The following is a 24,079-nucleotide window of genomic DNA, read 5'->3' as shown; positions in this document are numbered from 1 at the left end:
ACATTTAAAGGTTTATATTGAAAATGTAATCACTTTGATATAATCGGAATATTGAGATCCATTTTCTAATATCATTTAAAAATATATAATATTTACATTACTTTTGTTTTTTGTCAGAAACAATATTTGATTTGCAGTGACTTCACTGTACCTCTAGATTGACGAAATAATAATTTTCTTTTAGATACTTTGAAGGTTTAAGACGTTATTTAAAAATATATGTGCACTAATTTTAGTTATTTACGAATAAAAAATTGAAAAAGAATCATAAATCATAAAAATCATTTCAATAAAAGTCATAAAAAATGCTTTCTTGCAAAATTTTGGTTTTGCCGAAAATGATTATCCGATGTACGATTAGAAGCGTGTTAAATCTTATCAGATTTGTAAATAACTACTCTTCGATAAGTTAAAACCCATATTTTAGTATAAAAGTCATGATTTGTCAAAAAATTAGAGTAGTGCTAATAAATTAGCAAATAAAGGAAAATCTTATTCTCACCAAGAAAAAATGAAATTCGTACTTGCAATTTTGGCTGTATGCCTTTTAACTGTAAATATTAAAAGAAATCAAAATATCTATCGGTTAAAGTTTCTAATAGATTTTTCTATACATAGGTCAATGGTGCAGTTGTGAACTATGAAGGTCTCGTAAATGATATGATCAATGATGCTAAGAATTCAGCTATACAAACTGGAGTTGCATTGGAACATCAATATGAAAACATTGTTGTAGATCCTTTGCATCAAGTTGAGGAAGCCGTTGATAGTATTGAGTCCCGTCGTGAAGAGAGCGATACCTGTGTAGCTGCTGAGAATGAAGTAGTTGAGGCTGTTGTCAACACCATGCATGATGAAATGAATGTATGCGGTATTGTCGCTGCTAAAACTTCTGCTGAAATAATGATTGACGTTAATGCTGCTACTCAACAAATTGTTTTCGATGGCATAGACGTTGCAAGAACTTACCAAAAATGCAGAAACTACAAGAATCCAGTACTTAAAAACTCCTGCTATGTTAAGTTGTCAGTTAAGGGTGGCTTATACATGAAGAATGCACGCAAATCCATGAAAGTCATTAATGACAGCAAAAACGTGCGTGTACCAGCTGTATTCACAGATGCTGACTCCTGCACCCATGTTGCTTCCGATAAGGCCGTCGAGGATTTGAATAATGTACACACCAGTATTGACAGTTGTATTGTTAAAATGACTGCTTAATCTGTTTGATTTGTCATAATAAATTAATTTGATAGCGAATTTTTTGTACCATAAATAATTTTTTTCCATTAATCATGGATATGATCGCAGCACTTATATTTGAAAAGTTAAGATTCTTATTACTATTCACGAAGTTTATTCTATCTTTCTTCTTCCCTAAGCATATTAGGGTGTGCAAAGTCCAATAAACATTGTAGTATTCGATAATTTATTAAACTTTTATTGCCTTCAACATCTAAAACTAAATATTCTCTATATTCTGTCTTTCTTCTGCTTCATGCATACTAGGGTGAGTAAAGTTCAACAACCATTGTAGTATTGGATAATTTATGAAACTCTTTTTGTCTTTAACATCTAAAACTGAATATTTTGTGTATTCTGTCTTTCTTCTGCTTTAAGCATACCAGGGTTAGTAGAGTCCAATAAACATTGTAGTATTGGATAATTTATTAAACTCTTATTGTCTTCAACATCTAAAACTAAATATTCCATATATTCTGTCTTTGTGCTTCTCTAAGCATACTAGGGTTAGTAGTGTCCAATGAACATTGTAATGTAAGATATTTAATGGAATGTTTTCTGTATTGTCTTTAACATCTAACACTGAATATTCAGCAGCAACTATAAAAAAATATTCTACGAAAATGACAGTCATTATTTACCTATTATTTTTGCTTTAATTAACGAAGTGATCACAAAATATTCATTCTAACGCTTTTAAGCTCATTTCAAAAGATTCTTATTAAATCTGAGTTGTATAAATAAAAAACTGACTCATTTAATTCTGAACACTCCGAGTTTCTTCAAGCGTTAAAAGCTTCTAACTCAATTACTAACAACATAGACTTAGACATGTCAAGCCACTAAGCTTGGCTTTTAACAACTTATAACGTAAATAAACTAAATAAAATGATCAAAAATATTATAATTTTATTTCGAGTTTTTATTTTTATTCTATTTTACGAACGCAACTCTAAGCCAGTTTTAGAGAGTTTACGATTCTGACTCTGACACTGAGCGCTTGATCTTGCCAGCAACCCGCAGTCGCGACTTAAACTTTATGGCAAACGGTCATAAATTCTTTTATATAATTAATTCAGTTAATTTTATATAAAGTAGTACTACGTGATTTATATAAATTCGATTATTCAACTGTAAGGCAGTAATTTAATTAAGATAATAATTATTTTAAATTAACAAATATTGAACTTAATTAAAATTTAAACATTTGCAGCTGTGATTAAAGATAAGCAAAATGACAATATACGGCATAATTGTTCAAATTATTTTAATCTGTAATTAAAATTAAAATTATTTCTCATTTATTTGAGTATTTTTATATAAATTGATAAATAAAATTGCAAATATGACAAAATTTAACTCAATTTTGAGCAAAAACGCATTTCCATTTTTGGAGCAAAATTATAATGAGGAACCCGAGGAGGAACTAGTCACAAAGGTAAATTTACAATGTAATTAGATGTGTAATTATTTTATATTTTGCATAAAAGTATTAATTATAATTAATTAAGCGTCAGGCAATTAACACTGCGACAATTACATTTACATTGCTGCGTTCTTTTAGATATTAGCGTTAAGGTGTTAAGTGTAAGGTAAATATTATTGTTATAAACAAAAACAAAAAAAAATATTTACAAAATTGATTTGATTCAGAAAATAAATATTTTTGTTATAATAATATTTAAAGAACCAGAAAAAATAGTTATAATACTTCAACAAAATGTTTGCAAAATTATTTTCAAGACAAATACTAAAAATAGCATTTAAAAAATAAAAATTATTAAAAATTATATTATGACAAATAAAGTTAACAGAAATAATTTATCTAATAAATTTTAAAATATTTGAAATTAAAAAAAAATTATAATTTTATTTTTTAAATAAACGACCTAATCCCGGTAATAAACAAAAAACTTGTTGCAAATTGGTAGTAATAATAATTAATTAGTAATTAATTAATAATTAATTAAAAATTAATAGTTTGCAAAAATAATTTAAAGTTAATAACATATTAGAAAGTAAATCTAAGTAAATTTATAATATTCGCCAGGGTCGTCACTCCACCCGGCAATACAGTCAAAAATATTAATATTTAATATCTAATAACTAATTTAATATATTTCATTTTAATACTTAATTGCTTATTTTACATTAATGGGTTTGAAAGTTTTGGTAGTTTAGATACAATTTTTTGGAAAGCCTTTCACGGAGCTTAATTTGTTATTAGTAAGCACAATATTAGTAAGGCAATGCTTGATCTCATCACTAAAAAACCGATTGCCTTCATTAGATTTATGTCAATATCTACTTTTCACTTCAATATGTGTAATCACCACTTTCTTACAACGTTAAACAACTCAAGCGTTTGGATAGTAATTGGAAGATTCGATATCAACGGGAGATGTCTGTATGCTGGGAGGTTTCCTACAGAGATCTGCAGATTACATATATAAATAAATTAAATGTTGACAAACTCTTCCGCTGTTAGAAATGCAATTTTTATGTGCATATTCTTCGCAAACGCAGAACACAGTTATTTAGGATTCAAATCTCTTAGTGGTTTAAGTAAACTATATAATACGAAGCTTGTTCGAAACAAACGATTAGGCTTCTTAGAGACTCGAATTGGTTTGAAGATTAATTTTCCAATATAAAAATAGAGAATTTGTGAACTATACCATAATATTTTAATGGCTCTTAGTTATCTGATAGTTTTCCAATAGTATTATAATATTCCACTCAGTCTAAATAGATCCTACTAATGGTTAAAGTGATGTTTTTTAAAATAATTCAAAATAATTAAATAAATTTAACTTTTCAACAAAAAATTTAAAAAATTTGAAAATGTATTATATTTGATAATACTTTTAATATATTTCAGTGATGTAAACTCTATTCATTATTATGATTATGCACCCATGAATTCACGTATATAGCGTTCATTGTCGGCGTAAGTATTTATATAAACGTTTCCAGTGTTTGTAATTCGTGCAAAATCAATATTAAAAGATTTGAATTTTTCCCAACCAATTATGTGTATCATAGTACGAAAAGCTAATTTCATTCCATTCTTAAAGTTCAAGTTGAGTTTGTAGTGTTTCATCATATATGCCTTTGCTTCCTTTTCTTTAGGACCAATTGCAGTGTAACAAATAAGTCTAAATGAGGCACCTCTGTTTATATGCCATAATCCCAATGTACCAGTTGAATTTTTTGAAGCCATAATTATCGACAAATGTTGAGTGTTTATTTTTATATACTCGGATATATATTTAACCAAATCAAGTACAGAATCGGTTTTTTCACGTATAAAATGGATAAATCTATTTATGTCAGGAATTTGGTTATTTGGACCACTTACTACGCACATTAGCTGCTTATCGATTTCCCATACTTCATGGCTATTGCATGGAATATCTAGTAAAGTATCAACGCCTTTCTCAATAACCAAGATAATACCTGTAAAATAGAAAATTATTATTAGTTGCTAGAAATATACGTATGTGAAATGTGTGACTTACCTTCAATCGTATGTATACCAATCGCATTTGTACCAGCTAAAGATGATAGTTTCTTATAATAAGAATTCATTATTATCAGTGAGGATTTCTGTTCCTTAAATTCTTTTTAATTTTGTTAAATTATTTTTTTTTCTGGCAAGTTACTGCAAATATATTTTTTGACATTGTTAATATAATGGCTATTTATTTCATTTCTAAACTTCAATTATGAAGTATTGACTGTTATCATTAAACTAAAATTATTATCAATCACATAATATTTAATATTAAATGTTTATAAACTTGTAGAATTATATTTAATTTTTATTTAAATAAATTTATTTTTGGTACATCTTTCTTTGACTGTTAATAGATGAAAGACCCCACAATGTGAGATCAAAGTGTGAAATGACATGTTAAATATACCACTATTTGCATTTTTTTTTTGACGTCAGTTGCATAGAAAGTGATACCAAGTCCTATAACCGTTCTATTCTAAATACCATATATTTCATTATTATGACAATATGTGTGTATATGCATCCTTATTACACATTTTCATAAATGAAAATATGTATGTCATATGTATGTCATTATTTTTAACTCACAAATGAAAAAATAGAAATAGTTTAAATGTTTTATTAGTTGGGGTCCTTATATGTAGAGCGACTCGGGCACGTCAAAATTGGCTTTTTCACGTTATGCCGAAAATGCATGTTATGTAGACTGTCACATCAGTATTGCCAATTTCGTATTTTTACTCCTTATTGTTACTTTTCGGTTGTGCCTAAATTTAAAAGGAAATGTAGATATGCTCACTTACAATTTGCTACCAAAAATAACCAACATGAAATAAGTCATAGAGGCTATATAATGTTAATTCATTATTATACCTATTATCTTATAATAATTGTTAACAGTACTTACAAAATTACATGCCTTAAAATCCGAAGGTGTGATAATTACGGTTTATAAAATAGGCTGTATTGCTTACTGCCAAAACGTACGTTCTCCAAAACGTATTGAGATTGGAGCACTTTGCTCCTAAAAGGCTCAAATTCTGAAATGTATTACTAGACAACACTGCTTTGTCTTAGTGACGAAATTTACGCCGACTTTCATGCCGGAATTTGAACCAACATATTGTTTTTTCTCTCAATTTCAATTTTATAATTTGCATTGAAAATAACGATAATTTTACTTATGCTGCACCCGAGACACTCTACATAACTTGGCTCTTCTACCGTAGTAATTAGCGGACCTCCTCAAATATACTATACTTTCGATAAGTGTTGCTAAAGCAACATTAAAGGGAATAGCAGGAATAGGAGAATTTTGATATTTGACATAAACGTAGAGGAATTCCTGTATCAGTTGATAGAATCGTTATCTAATTATTTAATATTCCTATATGTGCAACTAAATAGCCCATAGTCAACTATATAAACCTAAAAGAAATTCACCAAAACTTCGTTTTATCTATTCTATTTTCTCCTATATAAATTACTTATAGATTACTTAGGGACATGCCGTGCCCGAGACACTCTACATGACATGGCTCTTAGGATTACCAATTATTATCTGTTTTCTCTTCAAGAACTGCATCTGTTCATGCGACTGGGAGCCTACGAATAATTTTCCTTGTATGTGATTTAGAAAAAACACTATTAATATATCATTATATTTTATATTTAGTAGATTTCATATTATTTATAAAAATATACTAAATTTGTTATTTTTATTATAAAATAGAGAATCATCTTGAAAATTTCACCTATCTTTGTTTTGCCTAACTTTTGACATGAATCAATAACTTTTTATCAATTATAAACTGTTAAATAGAAAAGTCAAAAAATCGCTACTGCTAGACCCATTTTAAAACTGTACTTTAAATTTGAACGAACACAATAACGCTGAATACTTTTTACCCAACTCAATATTTGCAAAGACCTTCCTAGTATGAGTTTGCAGAGCAGTAGTTAAGTATATATGTATGTCTACTAAATAGTCAAAAGATTCTAAAATTTTATTCGATTTATGTGTTAATCTGGAAAATCTAAATAATTTATTATAAATATTTAAGATATTTGGTACCGCTATTATGTCGATAGTTATCAGAAATATATAACCATAGTTTTATTTTTTCATTTTTATTCTGAAATAAATATATTTTTTCATATGCCTGTATTTATTGTTGGAGAGGAAAAATAGTGACTTACATTTTAATTAAATTAAATAATAATAAATATAATTGATTTCTAAAATTTTGCATGTTTGGTTGCAAATTTTAACTTTTTATAGAAAAGTTATAGACTTACCTAGACTTACCAATTTATTATATATGTTATTTTTTTCACATATACATTAGATTCTAAAATATGAATATATATCTTAAAATGTTATAATTAAAGTCCGATTACTGATTTATTTCGCTTAAGACACTTTTTAAACTTTCTCCTCGTAGCGTACCGCTATATTACTTTATATCTATACTTTGTTCTTACATTCTTCGTTATATCCCTTTTCTTTTCTTTATCACTTTCAGGGTTGCATTTTTAAAAGTTATTAATAACTAAAATTTTGAAAATTATTTTGTGATTACGAAGTTATAATATTAATAAATAAGTTTCATGAGGTCATATATGTATCTTCATAGGTTTGAAATTCCATCCAACATCCATTCTTTCGTTCTAATTTCTATAAACAACAAACCAGTTCTCTTAAAACACAATCAACTTTTTTCGGTTTCTTCAGTTAAATCTTACTAAAAAAAATATGTAATATATAATAAATTTAACAAAAGTTAGATAACCTTGACTTTTATAGAGGAGAAGTAAATCATAAAAAACCACAATCTGTAATTAAATTTTAATATTTAGAAGAACGAAAAAATAAACGTTAAAAAAGTAAAATAAAATTATGTTATAATATATACAGATAGCTTTTTTTATTATTTTTTATTATCCTAAAATATTCTTGGATATTAAATATTTACGCTAATTAAACAAAAACGTTAAAGAATCATGATTCGCATTTCTAATAGTGCAAATTAATAATCTCAAAAATAAAAATAGACAATTCTTTTTATTATCTTAAAGTTAGTTATATATATACTTACTATATTTTTCTATATAAATTGAATATGTACGTATTAAAAATCCTTTGAAAAAAAAATAGCAAAAACCACTTAATATTCTAAGGATAAAATAGATTCAGGCGTCTGGTATATCGACCTGAGCCGCCGAAGTAGTAGCGATGATGATGTTGATACCGCTGTTTCGAGTATTGCCAAAGACTTAATATAAGTGATTTTTAGAAATATTTCTGGGATTTAGTTGATCATAATTAATTTTTTAAATTACAAGTATCGTAGGTTGAAGCTCTGTTCTGTCATATTTGAAGCTAAGAATCTCGTTTAAGAGTTTGACTTGTGTTGTTTTGACTTCGAGTTTTGTCAATTTTATGTTTTTGTTTACCAATAAATTAATTTTAGTACCAAAGCATAGAGTCAATAAAAATAAAATGAGTTTATCTTAAACAAAAATTTATTTATTTATTTTATTAATATTTTCCTTCATTTATATTCAAATAAATAAAATACTATTTAAATTTGAATAAATAAAATAATGATTATTTAATTCAAAACAAATTTGTTTATGAAGAAAAAACATGAGAAGCGTCAAAGTTATCTGAAATTTATTGAGCTCATTGAGACCTCGATGATGGTCAAGGTAGACGTACTGCAGCACCTAATTTGCCTAACCGGCTGCTAAATATGAACGTGTATCTCATTTGCAGCGCGTTTGAAACGACTCCAAATGACTTCAACTATCGAGTCCGACTGTTGAGATACTCGTAGATTCAATACTTCAGCAAATAAAACTCAGCCGCTCCATATAATATTTTAGTTAAATGCGGAAGATTTTTTACCGAAATTATTTATATTTATTTTCGTATATATCTTACGTGATGCTGTTTTGGGTGCTGCTTATAAATAAAACTGATCGAACTGACGTATAAATTAATACGTCAGATAAATTAATTATAAATTAGGAAATACTATATTTTATATACCTATTCTTTACTTTATGAGAATGCGGAAGTACTTGACTTGTTACTGTTAGTTAAACATATACGAGAATATGTTTAAATCAATTTCAATAATAAAGTTTAAAGAATTTTTATTAGAATTAATGTAACGAATTGTATCTATAAAGTATGAGATAAATAACAAGTTTTGTATAGATACTGGTTTCTTAATATTATTTACAAAGCTTAAAAACTTCTTATTCTTACTTTTGTTTATTATTAATATTATTGTTTATATAGACTCTCTTTAGACTCAGTTTTTTTTTAAAATTGTCTAGTCATTTAGTTTTTGACCGCACTTACTATAAAAGGCAATTGAACTCACAGTTTCAGCAAATTTAATTTTTTTAATTACCAAATTTATAGTTTAGTACAAAATTTATGAATTTAACAATTAAAAAACTCAACGAAGCTGAACTGCATTAAAACAATAATAATTTTTTATTTAAAACCATAAATTTTAGTCATTAATATTATTTAATATTTTTGTCAAAAGAATTTACAAGAATTGTTAAGAAATTTTTTATACGAGTATCTGTTTTAGTAAACTTGAGTTTAATTGCTTAGAAAAATGTCAAAATAATTTTTTGAGGTAAATGGAGCAATCTAAAATACTAGACGGTTAAATTATAATTTTAATGGTTAAATATTAGTTGCTGTTATTTAACAAATTCAGATATGCAAAGTTTAAAAATATACCATTCACAACTACATAAATTTTTTTAAATATAACATCATATCGATATTTCATCTACTAAGATTATTCGTGTTCTTCATAGCAATAACATGCAGTTCTTGAAGGAGTTCAGCTATCACACAATAGCATTCTATAGCCTCCTCTCCCTTTTTTTGTTATTTTTTCTTAGTTGCTGATGTCTATTTTCCGAAAGTTAATATTAATAAAAAAAGTTTAAAACTAGGCTGTCACATGAATAAAAAACTCTTGAGACATTAAACTCTATAGGTATCTCCTTTATATAGGCACACTTGGTTTTGTTTTCTTTTAGTGTAATAATTTTAAAAAATTGTTTACTGTCACATAAACGCCTTCCACTCTTGAGAATTTTTTTTCCTAGTAGCTAGCACCTATTTTCTGTAAGTTTATACTAGTTTAAACCTAGCGTCTACATAAACTCTTAAGACAGTAAACTCTATCGCTATTTCTCTTACTAAACTTAATTTTCTCTTCTCTTGGTGTCATGATCTTTGAAAAACTTGATCCTATCACACGAAAGCCTTCTATTTTTGCAGATATTTATTACGATCGTTGACCCCTATTATATATAAGTTATTATTCACTCCATCTCTTTATCTTCTGCTCGTTCGCGGTCTTCTCCAGTACCCCGGTAAGTTGCTGGTAAACATTTCGTTTTGGCATTCTTAGAATCGTCCTTTGCAACTTTTCCTGTATGTCCTACCGATTTCTTTAATAGAGCCAAGTATTTCGCATATTAATATTAATAAAAAATTTGAAAAATATTAAAAAAATAACTATCAAATTACAAATAACTTGTTAAATAATGTCTGTAGAGGTTTTTCTAATAATTATTTTTCTAATTATTCTATATAAAATAATTCATAATTTAGAAGTTAATAATAAGGTATTCAATAATTAAATTTGTGTAACATCACTAATTCAAAATAGTTCTTTTCTTTCTTTTTTTTTCTTCTCTCTGAGTAAACTCCACTCAGGATATCATTCTATTCTTATTGGTGGAATATAGTGTCGATGTAAACAGTTCAAATTAAATTCTTTTATGAAAATAAGGATAAGAATGACGACTTGAATTTTTCAATCCGCTTCTTTGTTATACTTCAAACCTAGGGCAGCGTACCAGGGGATCGAGAAATTTGAGAATACCTACCGAACAATATTTCTTTTAGATTTTCTCAAAGTGTGTTCCCTATTCATCTCTATGTGCTTTTTAAAAATTTCTCCGTAGCTCTACTTTGGCTTGTAAGACCCTCCAGAATGGTACTGGATATTCTTAGATATACTAGATCTACAAGTTATTTCATAGACATTGACTTAGCTAAGTCAAAGTTGTTGACTGTATGATAGTGGTATGAATCAGTGTGTAGGTATGTATATTTTTTGGGCCACATATGCAATTGTCAACTATGTTAATTTGTAAAGACATACTGCCTGTAATTGTAGACACCGATGTATCCAATTTTTTTGTCATTGATTCTAGAAGACGCATCGAACTTAGTGCCATTTTTTCTTGTAATTATAATGGTTCTTCGGAAAATTATGTTTTTAGTGTTTTCTAGCAAGTTTCTTGGCACTTGCTTCCACAAACTGAAAGTTGTATTAATTGAATGCTGTCATAAACCGATCTCCCTCTAAATGGTGGTCGTAAATAGACTTTGTGTCATGTTTTAGAATTATTATAGTGTTCTTTGGAGAATATTCTGTTTTTATTGTTAACAACATCTAAGTTTTTTTGCAGATTCCTTGGTACTTGAATTAATAAACAGAAAGCTCCATTAATTGAATAGCCTCCTAAAGGGGTCTTTATCTAAATCTTTCAATGTTGTTAGCTCACAATTTTTGTTCCACATATAAAGTATGATCTATTAAAAGAATAGTTCCATTCATCGTTCAACATTGGTGTTGTATTCGGTGTCCGCTTAAGAGAGTTTCCACTATATATTTATATTATTAATTAGTTTTTTTTTCACTATTTCTTTATAAAAAAAACTGTTTGTAGAACAATGACATAATAACTACATACTTTATGTTCAGGAAAAAGGTAGATAGGTAGGTGATCCATTCTTGGAAGTCATGGCTTTGTCATACAATTTTAATATTAAATTTTTTACAAATTTATATTTTTTTACAATTTTAAAATTTTACCCACGTTCTTTATTGAAGTACAAAATCGTGTGAGATTTTTTACGAATTATCAATGAATTTTAGCTTATTAAAATTATAATTAATTAAAAAAGTATATTTCATACTTGATGTGAATACATAACACAATTTTAATTGTTTTTTCTGTTTAAAGGTTAAACATTTTTGATTTATATTCTTGAATGAATAAATTGTGTACAATTTTATTTAATGTTTTTAAAATTTTTACATTCAATAGATAATTTAAGTTTGTTGACTATATATATGAATATTCACATAGGTTTTGTAATACATATATGAATAAGGGAAAAAATATGTCATAATATATTTAGCAGTGATTTTTTTAATCACGTAGGCTTAATTTGGCATTCTGGTATATTAATATGAGGATCGTAATGAAAATTATAATTGTATTAATTTTTTAATAATATATTATTTATGCTGAAAATAATTTTTTTTTTTAAATTAATAATGAAACTTTCAACTTGTTATTTTAAATTATTTTTAGCCAGACTTCAGGTCGTTATATTTTTAATACAAATAAAAATTAATTAACAATATTGTTATTCGTTAATTAGTGTAATTAATTAAATTATTATTTATTAGTATTTATTCATATTAAACAATCTGAAGCAATGTTTGTACTAATTTGTAACAATTTTTTTTAATATTAATGTATATATACACATAAACAAAAATTGATAAATATATATATTATGTATCATATTATATGTTTATATATATATATTTATTTTGATGAAAGAAACTAAATTTTTAATATAAACTAGTGTTTTCAATAGAAAGGTTTTTATCGAACAGTACTGAATTGCAACAACAAAAGTTTATATTATGTTTAATTAAATAAGTTTTAAAAATATATATATCTATAAATAATTAAACCATTTTTTTTATTTTAAAATGTTTTTTTGTCTTTAATATTTCAGATACCTTCTATTATTGGATTTTTGAACTTGGATTAAGTGTTTAAAAAAATTTTATAAAAATTTTTAAGACAATTTTTATTAAATTTTTTACACTAAACCCAGACGTTGGAAAAAATTAACAATGAAAGGCACAACCATGAACTTCAAAAATTTAGCATGTAATCATTAATTATATTTAGTTTTAACAAAAACAATTATGTATTTAATAATGTAAAAATAATAAAAAATATTGTAATTAAATAATTATAAATAAAATAATAAAATTAAATAAAAGACATCCTGAATTATTGATTTCCTTACAAAAGTGCATTGTTTTATTGGTTTTTTTTCATTCGAGGCACTAATAAAAGTTTAATGATCCAATGAGAGTATGAGATCGCTTTGGGAAGGGGTCACATATCATCAGCTTAACATATATATGTAATAACAAACATTTTGAGTACACTGTAAATTTACTTATACGTTGTATTATATTTACAACATAATATAATACTTAAATAATTATTAAGTTTATTAAAATTTACTTTCAAATTCATTTGGTTTTTAAATTTGGTTTTATAGTAATGAACAAAAAATGTTATTTGGATCTCGAACTTGTTAATTATAGTTAACTTGTAGTTAATTTAATTATATATAGCTGTTGTTTATGCTTTTATTCTAATATAACGCACCAAGTGAGTTTGTAGCCAAACATTTATAACAAATTGACATGATCAGTTCCTATTGTTAAATTATTTTTGGATTATTGGCAAATCTGGTGTTATTTGACATATTAAACACAAGTCTAATTTGCCATTGATTCAGTCGGATAATAAACGTGATTTAAAATTTGAGAGGATACTAGTCTACTATTAATAGATACTTATAGTATATTAGTAGATATATCAAAAAAATTACTTAAAAACAAATAAATCTAGGACACATTTAAAAAAAAACCTCTGATGGTTGATATTTGGCAATACTTAAAATAGCAAATTTAATTTATTAATTAAAATCAATAAATAATTTATTTTTACGGCCTGCTAAAAATTAATTTTATTAAAGAAACATAAAATTTTATTTATAGTAAGTCATTACTTTCTAATTAATTTTAACCTTAATAAAACAAAATAATTTATTTAAACGAATAAAGTTCATAACAGATAACAGCATACTAAAAAATCAACTTTTTTCTCGCAGTGTATTTTTAAATATTTTATAATTATTTACAAACAAGAGTAAATATAGGAAGCAGCTATTTCATTGCTTTACAAAATATGTGTAAAGAGATTTTTATGATGCAATAGATTCAATATTACCCATTTTATGCGCTATCCAGATAAAATTCATTGCTTGTTTACGGATTTTCGTCCCATATATAATAGTCTCAACGAAAATCTAATTGCTGTTCATTTAAATTAAATTAGCTAAATTAAAAATCCGATAACAAGCTGTTAGGACTTATATTATCCGCATTGCTTAATACAGACTCCAGACTTCCTTATCATATGAAAATAAAATAAGATAAAGCAATATCAGCAATGGGTTTATAACCTGGTATAGTGGTAGTATATTATGGTAAAAATATAGTAATTGATACCGATGAAGATGGAACAAAAATTAATAAACCAACATTAATAGGTGTACATATTTATAATATTTGAATAAAAAGTGAAAAGTAGTCAGTCAGTTGGTCAATATATTTAGAGACGTATATGAAAATAATCAGATATCTCCGCTTTATAATTTGCGAATTGCTTAATATATTTGCTAGTTTTATATTTGCTGCAGCCAGGCCCTTAAAAATAATTACTTTCTATTTATAATATATGATATATGAGATAATATCTCATATAAATAATATATATTTATTGTAAAATGTAAAATATATAAGTACATAATATAGAACATATAATATTATGTATTATATGTGTTATATAAAGTCTTGAAATATATAGCATATATTTTGCGATTATAAAACTCTATAAACGTATTTGGTTTATAATTATCGTACTAAAATAAAGGGGTACTGATTTATCGCGATACCCTAAAATCCATTGCAGTAAATTAAAAGTTTAGATAATTTCATTTTATTTAGCTAATACAAGAACCGCACAGTTTTAGAGTTGCTGAAGATACTAGTTGAAAATTGATTATTACTTTAATAAAAAACATACATATATGGTATTCAGGCTGTTTTTTATTAAAAATTTTTATAATACTTCCTTAAGTATTTAGTATATTGGAGCTCATCTGTTTAATTGTTTTCGAATGATTTTGTATGTAAAGTTTTAGTTTAGAAGTTGGAGTCTTTGCTGTATGACAAAGTATTCGGTTTCTTCTGACATATAATAAATGTATTTCTTAATGACACTATATATTCTTTTTTCTTAACTAAGGTTAAGAAATTCGGATTGAAAAGTATGCTACAGAAGAATCATACTCTGCTACTGGGATACCTTCTTCCATGCCTTGCAACAGTGGACTTAAAAGTATGCCGTCTTTGAGACCCTATGCTTCAATTGGTGATATAGCAATTGATGATGATAATGAATAGGCAATGTCTTTGGTGTCCAAAACTAAATGCTTTATGTTAACAAATAAGGAAAATATGTTTAACATGATTTATACTAAAATCGTGGTAATATAGAAAGCAAATTGTATTTGGCACATTGGCGTATCTAGAGCGATGATGACTGGGAAACTCCATTGATATATCATAATAATTTTATTAGTGAACTGCAAAATGTTGGACGGCTAAAATTTTTTTGAGATATAATTCTCCTTGGCACAATTCAAAGGGGATCAGTGCCAAATCCATTGACTTGGAACGTAGTTAGAAAAATTATTTAGTTTTCACTATCGTATAAGCTCCCGATCATACGAAGGTGTTACAGTTTTAGATCATACCCTCGTATAATCTCAAATAAGATGAGTAAGCAGGAAGAAACAAATCGAAAAAGAAGAAAGAGAAGTCTCGCGAGACGATATAGTCATTTGTAAATGAAATGAAATGATACTTGAAAAATTTGGTAGGGAATATGTTTATAACATACTTATTGCGGTTATGTTTTTTTTAAGTGTACTGCATAAAATATAAAAACCTTTTGACACAACAGTGAATGGAACTACATTTTTAGACCTAACCATTCTTTCTCCGATCATATATTACTACTGAAAAAATTGATAGACAAATACAATACAAATATTATAAACGATTTCACAGTAAAATACTGGGTGAGGTGGTTATAATAGAAGGATGATGTGGGAGTCTTGTCTTGAGTAGAGTAATTATTTTCAGGAGACACTGTTATTGAGCACTGAAAAATTTACTAATATACACCATTTATTAGTAACGCCATTGAATTAAATTGTTAAAAATAAATATATCAATCATTTGAAAATAAAACCTGATTTATTAAATGAAGTGAAATTAGCATTAAAAGTATGAGTTCCAATTCATTACTCATAGTTTTCATCCTCAAACTCGTAGTAAAAATTAATGTAAAAACCGTGAAATTGGAAAATTTTTGATATAAAAAGAATTTCCCTTCAAATTGCAGTTTTTTTTTTGCAAATAATCACAATGCAATTACATAATTATTTTGACTCGTAATTCGCACAATCTTCATTCCCAAACTGACGACTTCTATAGCTCAAGTGGTTGCAAACGTAGGAAAGCAAAAGTTTTTAGAAAATTTGCACAACAAAGAAATACCAAAGCAAATTCATAAAAATAAAACAAAAAAAAAAATAAAAAATAAAGTAAAACAATTCAAAAAAGTATAGCAAATGTTTTGTTGTGCTGTCGTGGTAACCTAGTCACCGACCAGCTGAGATACAAAAGAAAAGATATCAAAAGAGCTTAAATGAAATGCACTTTTTGTAATGAATATTACAAGTATATGCTTTTTTTCTGAAGTGGTTACCACTTTATTTACTTAGTGGCATTAGTAATCAATTTTAAAAATGTTAGTATGAAATATTTTAGTTTTAGTGCAGTTAGCTAGCACTTTTTTATATTCTTTTTTCTTAATTTATTCAATTAACTTATTATTTTTATTTATTTATTTATTTTTTTGTAAGTGCGGCCATGAGAGGTATTGTTTTTTAAATTGGCTTTTATTAAAATTACCATGTTATCACCATGATTGATCATAAGGCACCTTATGATCAATCTGCATCAATATAAGATGCAGATATCCATTTGTTATCATTGTCGGTAATCTACTATGCAGTAAAATCGGTCCTAGGTAACTAGATTTCTAATGCAAAAATATAAACTATTTCAGACAGTAAAGCTGCTATTAAGTCCCTGTAAGATATTAAAGCCACATTTGTAATAATTCAAAACTTCCGGGCTTCTCTTATAGAGCCAGTTTAGTTTTTCAGCGTCAAACTCATATAGGTTCCTAGAGATAGAGAATAGTCGAATAACTGTAGGGCGGATGATCTTGCTAAAGTAGGTAATCTGCTTCTTGACATTTACTTCTCAGATATTGGTGTTCCACATGCAATAATTAAACTGGCAACCAAACAAAAATATATGAGCATAGCCAAGCAAAATTGAGCAGACAAACCCACAATTTGACAGCGTAATCTCCAGATTAACCTGGTGTAAATTAAACAAAAAACCCACTAGTCAGCTGTTTCGACTAAATCGAAATCTGCTCAGCATGATGGTATCAATGCTGACGAGTCATTACTTAAGAGAGAAACATGCTATGAAACTGGGTCAACCCTGTAGTGACTTTTGTCGAGGTTGTGGTTTAACGGATGATGAAAAATCTGTGCTACACCTCATCATTCAGTGTTTACCTTTAGTTCGTGGAACATTAAAATCTTCGAAGTCACTTTTCTTGCCGACCTGACCGAGCTGTTGTCCTGCAAAATCAAAGTTGAGGTTGTTCTGCCATCCTGGCTTCACCAAGTTTATAGAATTGACAGGTTGGTTCCTTTCTACCTAATAGAAGAGTTGGGTCTTTATACGCTGATTTCTAGTCTGCATATGTAGTAATGCTAATCTTGTGACAGTGCAACGGTTCATTATTTATGCCGAAGTGGGTTTTGGCAGCACGGTTTTCGGACCGCCACTCCAACCTAACGTAACCTATCATCTACGTTGTTTTAATAAAAGCATTAGCAAAAAGCCAATGTATTACTCTCAATGTTAGGTAGGTAATCTTAGCTAACTGAATTATTTCGATAAAATCTGTTCGATATGTCAAAGCTGTGCGTAGATCTATAGGAGTAGAAGTAGCAGACATGATATAACATAATACAATGCACAACCATCAAATTTCAAATTTGAGTACAGATACAAATATCTCACAATCATTAAATTGCAAACTGGGAGACTCAAATATTAAGAATGTCTTTAATTTTTGCTATGCTAGATACTAGAAATGCTAGATCTATATAAAAGCTCAAATATTGGCCGTAGTGAATGTGATGTATAAAGGAACTTAGACATTTAGATTTTGAAATTCGTAACACTAAAAATATTTGAATGTATAATTCTGCACGAAATAAGATTATAATATCAATGTAGCAGTCTTCCTTTTATATTTCACTGATAGCTTCAATATAACCGACTGTAATCTGTAATCTCTAATCCTGTAAGTCTTTATCAACAGCAGACTATGCCTTTTCGTATGAGTTTTTTAGCTGAAATAATATCTAACACCAAGTCTTCAAGTCAATACCCTAAAATGTAAACCGCATAAATGTCTTTACATTTTAGGCAATCAGAATTTTACAAAAAATTATAGGTTATGATCCTCAACGCACAGATATAAAGTTAATGGCCTGAGTATCTATAGAAGGTTTATTAAAAAAAATTTTAGATTATAGTCATTATTCCAGCGGTAGCTCCGTATATTCACCTAATACTTTTATGAAGTATTCGGTAAAATATATCTCTGCTGTCAAGACTTTTTGGAAAATGCTGGAATGAAGTTTAACGATTATTGTTGGATAGGCTTAAACCTTCTTTAGATAGGTGGAATTGCAAACGAATAAATGTATTAAGTGTAAATGTATTAATATATTAAGTAATCATTGTTAATAGTTTGAAAAACGAGTATAATTAAGATTCCCTTTTGCTACTCTGGCAAAATCAAATTAAAGGATGTGATCGAATAAGCACCTTAATCATCTAACAAGGCTCTGTTCAAATTTTTTTTTGTTCCTGAAACTAAAGTAACCACGTTAAGGATGGTGTTTCTGGTCAAAGTCATGAAAGAAAAATTTGGATAAAATTAGGTGTTGGCATAGTTGTGTTGTATATAATGGGTTTATCTTAAAGGCGACAAAATAAATTTTAATTGATATGATTTTTAATAATGTCGAATACTTGGATACTGCATGTATGGTATTTAGTTCTTGAAATATACAATATATATTGTAGATATTTAACTTAAAAGTAACCGCGTTATTAATTTGATTCGTTCTGCAACACTAGTTCCTCCCTCATACGAAAAATCGTTCATAACTATAACAAACGTAACAGAAATCACAACAAACCCAGCCATTGTGTCGATTACAAAGCCAATTAAGCACACTTACAGGTAAATTTGAACTCTCCGACGGTGTAAAAAGCCTACAAATAAAAATGAACTCGTACCGCTCATACAAAAAAAAAAAACCAACAAAAAAACTAATGCAAGTTGGGGAGAAAAACAAAAGAAAAAACAAAAAAAATAAAATAAATAATTTCAGCATTGTATGTGAAAAAAAATATTGGTAAACACCATTAAGCGAATTGGCCAAATGTGAAGACATCCAAGACATGTCGAGTATGCCTACGTTGAATGGATATGAAAATTTGGGGCACATTGCATGGTGCAGTACGAGTACTTGAACACCAACCATTTGGATGGATTGTACGTTGTTAGTTGCTGGCTTTTCGCAGTCGGTTGTTGGTAGTGATGCGTTCACTGTAAACGGTTTTGAAACGTTGTACTCGTACCTCTGCACCCTCATGGGTCTGTGTATGCAAGTTTATGACTGTGACTGACTATGTCAGTCATGACGCGCATGGCAAGTCGCCACTTCGGCTTTTGACTGATTTGGGCTTTACTTAATGGTAAAGGGCTCGGCGTAAGCTTTTGACGGCAGTTTTGGTAATATTTTTGGTACAAAAAAATATATTCGCCAATTAATTTTTTATGTTTTGTTAAAACCAAATTAAGCGCTTGTTATGCGGCGGTGACGGACGGACTCATAGAACCGCGCACAACTTTTGGATTAACAGTTTGGGTAACGTAATTTCGATTTCGTTTTTGGCTTTACAGCTGCGGTTGTTGTTAATAACTTTTGTTTATTTTTTTTTTTTTGTTTTTTGGTTGTTGTTTTGCTTTGTTATTGTAAACACAAAACAATCGAAAACCGAAACCGAACCATCTCGCATGTTAAAATTGCCATAATTTAGCTTTTTTCTGTTGTTTAGACTCAGTTTTAATGTAGAAGACTTGACTTTTAACTTTTTCTGCGTGAACAACACAAAAATTGTGTTGATTTTAACAGTTTTTTTAGTCGAGTGACAGCCGGGAAGCCGCAAAGTTCATCGCTTTTCGTTATAGTAAATAACTTAAAAACAAATATAAAAAAAAAAAAAATAGAAAATTGTTAAAACGTGTTTTTACAGTAAATTTTTATGATGAAAAAAAATTATTGGAATATTTCTTCGATTAGTGAATAACAGTAAAATTATTGTGTTTTAATAAATCGATTTTACGAATACCACGGTTTGCTATCTGCCTCCAGCAAAAATCCATACACCGCAGACGCTTACACCGCAGACCAACGTCCCATAAACGATTTATGACAATTTTGGATTTTATAAAATCTAACAAAAAAAAAAAATTTTTAACAAATTTACATATTTAAATAATTTCTTTTTTTTTTTTTTTCAAATTTTACATATTGTTTGTAAAAGTACACGAAAGTAAAAAATCCATTAGTCAAAATCAGACTACGAAAAGCTTAGATTTTCTTATAATTCCGGTACCGTGTGCGTGTGCTTATGTGTGGAGCAGATATCAGCGCCCGTGGTAGATATCGCATTACAGTGCTTCGGTCTGTTAAGGGCTCAAATTTACTATTTTATTGCCTGGTATTTGCTTCGAATTTGTTGTGTTGTTGAGGTTGTTGGATTGTTAATTTTATTGCATATCGCGTCATTGCTGTGATAACAATTTTAGTGGTGTTATTTGCGTAATGTGCTGTGGGCTGTTCTACGGCTGATTACCTACACTTGTGGAAAGTAAGTTTAGTTTGTCAGGTTTCACTTTTCTTTTGGTTGCTTTTGAGCTTTGGTTCATTGGATTTTATATTATTATTGTTATTTTTAATAATCACATGCTAACTATATAACAATCAAAGACATATATCAATCATGACTTAGAAATGATATAATAAATTAATAATTATGTTATTCAATTATAACTAGCGATTTTAACATATGTAAACATTTATAAAACATGCGTCGCTCCAGTGTGTGCAATATATGTTTAAGTTTAAACTGTTTTCCATTGCAATAATTTAATTTTCGTACAAAATTATCAACCATTGTATAAGCCCATATAATCATAAAGTTAGGTTGCGTTGCATTAACAGTCTTGTGCACCAAAGTTTACTTAAGCACAAATAATTTCCCATTGTGGTACCACGGACGAAGCACCGTCTATACGCCCGACTTAAAGAATCACTTTTATGGCAGAAGTTCCTGATGTCTTAAGTATGAACAGTGTCACTTTGAGAAATACGAGTTACGTCTTCATAACCTGATCTACAGCTCGGACAATAATTGTTAGGGGTTGACCAAGACTTATTGCATGCTTTTCTCAACACAACCAACCTCGATAAAGTAATGTTGTGTTGGGTCCGCTTTAGTTGAACCAGTTGAGTTATACGAATTATGTCTAGTTTGTAGCAGATGGATCTTGTAATCTCGCAAATCCTAGGTAGGTATTTTTGTTCAATTATTAGTTAAGTCATATAGAATATCAATATCCGGAAAGTGAATATCAGAGAGTATCTATTTTGTATGCTTTACATGCTCCTTTTTTTGAATCTGTACAGAGTTACTTTTATACCGCCAATATCAGACAACTCATTCAGAAAAGCCCAGAAAATTTCAAACATTAAGCGAAGATAAAATTACTATTATAATAGAAAAATATTTTAAAGAACGTTAACTGAATTATTTTTCTAGACACATCACAGACCTTTAATAGTTTTGGCATAGATGAAAATGAAATGAAATGAAAGTTGAAAAAAGGTCATCAAAACTTGAAAAATTATATGCGATTAAAGTTTAAAAATCTACCACGACTAGTAGGTAGAAACTCATTCTACGTATGTTGTTATATGGACATTTGGTATGGAATTTTGTAGCTGTACCAAGAAAATGATTATAGACACCTTACAGACCTTAAAATTATATAGGAAGTAGTGATATTGACTATGACTAAACAGTATTAACCATTAAATAGGAAATAAGTAAGTTCGTTGAAGTTTTTGAAAGACTATACCAGTATGTATCCAAGAACTATCTAAATTGATTGAAGTTGGGCCCTAAGAAGACGAGTTCATGCTTAAGAAAATTATAATTTATATATTGAGAATTTGAAAATATATAAATAAAATTACAGGTACAGGAAAAGGAGAGTACAGGAGTTACAGAAGTACTGGAAATAATTTCCGATTTCAGATATTTTCTTCCGGGAAAATAAAAACTGTTTTTCTAGTGTTCTGAAAATCTTACCGAACGAATCTTCACATTAAAAAAAAAAATAAAACCATTAATCGAATCTTAGTAACCTTTTATGCAGTAACTGTCAAATTGATATCAAATAAATTAAATAGATATTTAGTTAAAAATAAATTTTTACATATTCATTATAATAGATTAATGTATTTCGGGTTTTTAAAATTAAAATGAAGCGTCTTAAAATAGATCGGCGTCTTAAAGCTGTGGTATTTGTCGCTTTGATGGTTTTGAGTCAATTCACCATATCTAGTGGACAAATACAACCGGGATGTATGGAACCGCAATCCCCTGGAATATGCCGTGAAAGGATATTACGTTATGCCTACGAAACTTTATCTGGCAATTGTATTCCATTTTATTACACTGGATGTACCGCTACTGGTAACAATTATTTGACATATGAAGAGTGTAGAAGAGAATGTATGGAAAACAACATATATTAAACATCTACTTGTTGTACAGGCTACTAGTTGTAATTATTTAACATCCAAATAGGTTCTAAGAGAACACCCCCACAAGAAGCATATTTTAAAGATCTTTCATTTTTCGTTGGTAACAATTAATTTTCTGTGACAGCTCTTAACAAGAGTTGCCACCTAAACACAAGATTTTTGTAATTTTCCTTAATAAAACAAAAGTATTCAAAAGTATTCCTGCAGAACAAAAGTATTTGCCTTTAACTTTTGAAAAAAAAAATTAGAAAAAGTAGTTTTCATTTTTTGTGACATTATATTAGTGATACTATATAATATAGTATGTCTTAATACTAAATATCGTTATTTAGTGATTTAAAGAGTAAAAAAATTTCCTACAATATACTTTGCTTGAAGTTGAAAATGAACTCTGTCAAATCTTATGAGCACGTTAAACCAAGTAATTATCTCCCGAATTGGTCTTCTGAATATGGCTTAATATATACATGTATACATTTTTTTAAAACTTAATAGAGAACGACGTACTTAATCAAGCTATGCATTACATCGGTTATGTTTATTAGTGATTTTCTTTAGAAATTCAAAGCCTGATAGTACTTTTAATTGTACTATCTGCATTTTGATTGCTCGTGTTTGTTATTCTTTATTTCACTTTGTAATTGCCAAACAAATTTGCAACAACAACTATGTTGTCTTGCATATTAACTAGTATGCATATTATGATTAGTATATTATTATATATTCATTCTCGCGTATGAATATTTATAAGAAATTAGTATGTAGTAATTAAATTTGTGTAAGCTAATTATTATTAATGGAAGAAGGCTGATTGATTTCGCCGCGGCTAGAAACATGGTGGTTAGTAGTACCAGATTCCAGCATCTCAACATACATAAGGCAACATGGCTATCACCTGATCAAAACACAAGATCTCAAATTGATCACGTTGTGATAGACGGAAGGCATGCTTCCAGTGTCTTGGATGTACGTACTATCCGAGGAGCCAACATCGACTCGGATCATTACCTTGTTGCAGCCAAGATCCGCACACGTTTATGTGCGATGAAAAAGGTACGTGAACAAGCACAGCGAAAGCTAGACGTCGAAAAGCTGCAATCACAACAGACAGCTAATGACTTCGCTACTCGACTCTCCCAATATCTGGAAAATTCATCTGAAGAAGCCGATATATGCGCGCAATGGAACCACATCTCCAACTCTATGCGTACCGCTGCAGAAGAGGTGATCGGCTATCACCG

The 24,079-nt window shown here is 28.4% G+C and overlaps 2 protein-coding genes across 2 annotated transcripts; one reads left to right on the top strand and one right to left on the bottom strand.

Moving 5' to 3' along the window:
* The first annotated feature begins 462 nt into the window (after positions 1–462).
* On the top strand, positions 463–1,260 carry LOC119670622. Its single transcript, XM_038080954.1, has 2 exons — positions 463–553; positions 619–1,260. The coding sequence occupies exons 1-2, from the start codon at positions 512–514 to the stop codon at positions 1,219–1,221; spliced, it is 645 nt and encodes a 214-aa protein (XP_037936882.1). The 5' UTR covers positions 463–511; the 3' UTR covers positions 1,222–1,260.
* Positions 1,261–4,129: 2,869 nt separating this feature from the next.
* LOC119670623 lies at positions 4,130–4,886 on the bottom strand. Its single transcript, XM_038080955.1, has 2 exons — positions 4,764–4,886; positions 4,130–4,701 (listed from the first exon to the last, which is right to left on the bottom strand). Exons 1-2 carry the CDS (start codon positions 4,831–4,833, stop codon positions 4,151–4,153), a joined length of 621 nt encoding a protein of 206 aa, XP_037936883.1. The 5' UTR covers positions 4,834–4,886; the 3' UTR covers positions 4,130–4,150.
* Between the last annotated feature and the right edge of the window lie 19,193 nt (positions 4,887–24,079).

The sequence above is a fragment of the Teleopsis dalmanni genome, chromosome 1 (assembly GCF_002237135.1).
Source record: "Teleopsis dalmanni isolate 2A chromosome 1, ASM223713v2, whole genome shotgun sequence".
NCBI classification, from domain to species: domain Eukaryota; kingdom Metazoa; phylum Arthropoda; class Insecta; order Diptera; family Diopsidae; genus Teleopsis; species Teleopsis dalmanni.
The sequence above is the reverse complement of the archived record's forward strand: the minus strand, read 5'-3'. Positions and strand labels throughout refer to the sequence as shown.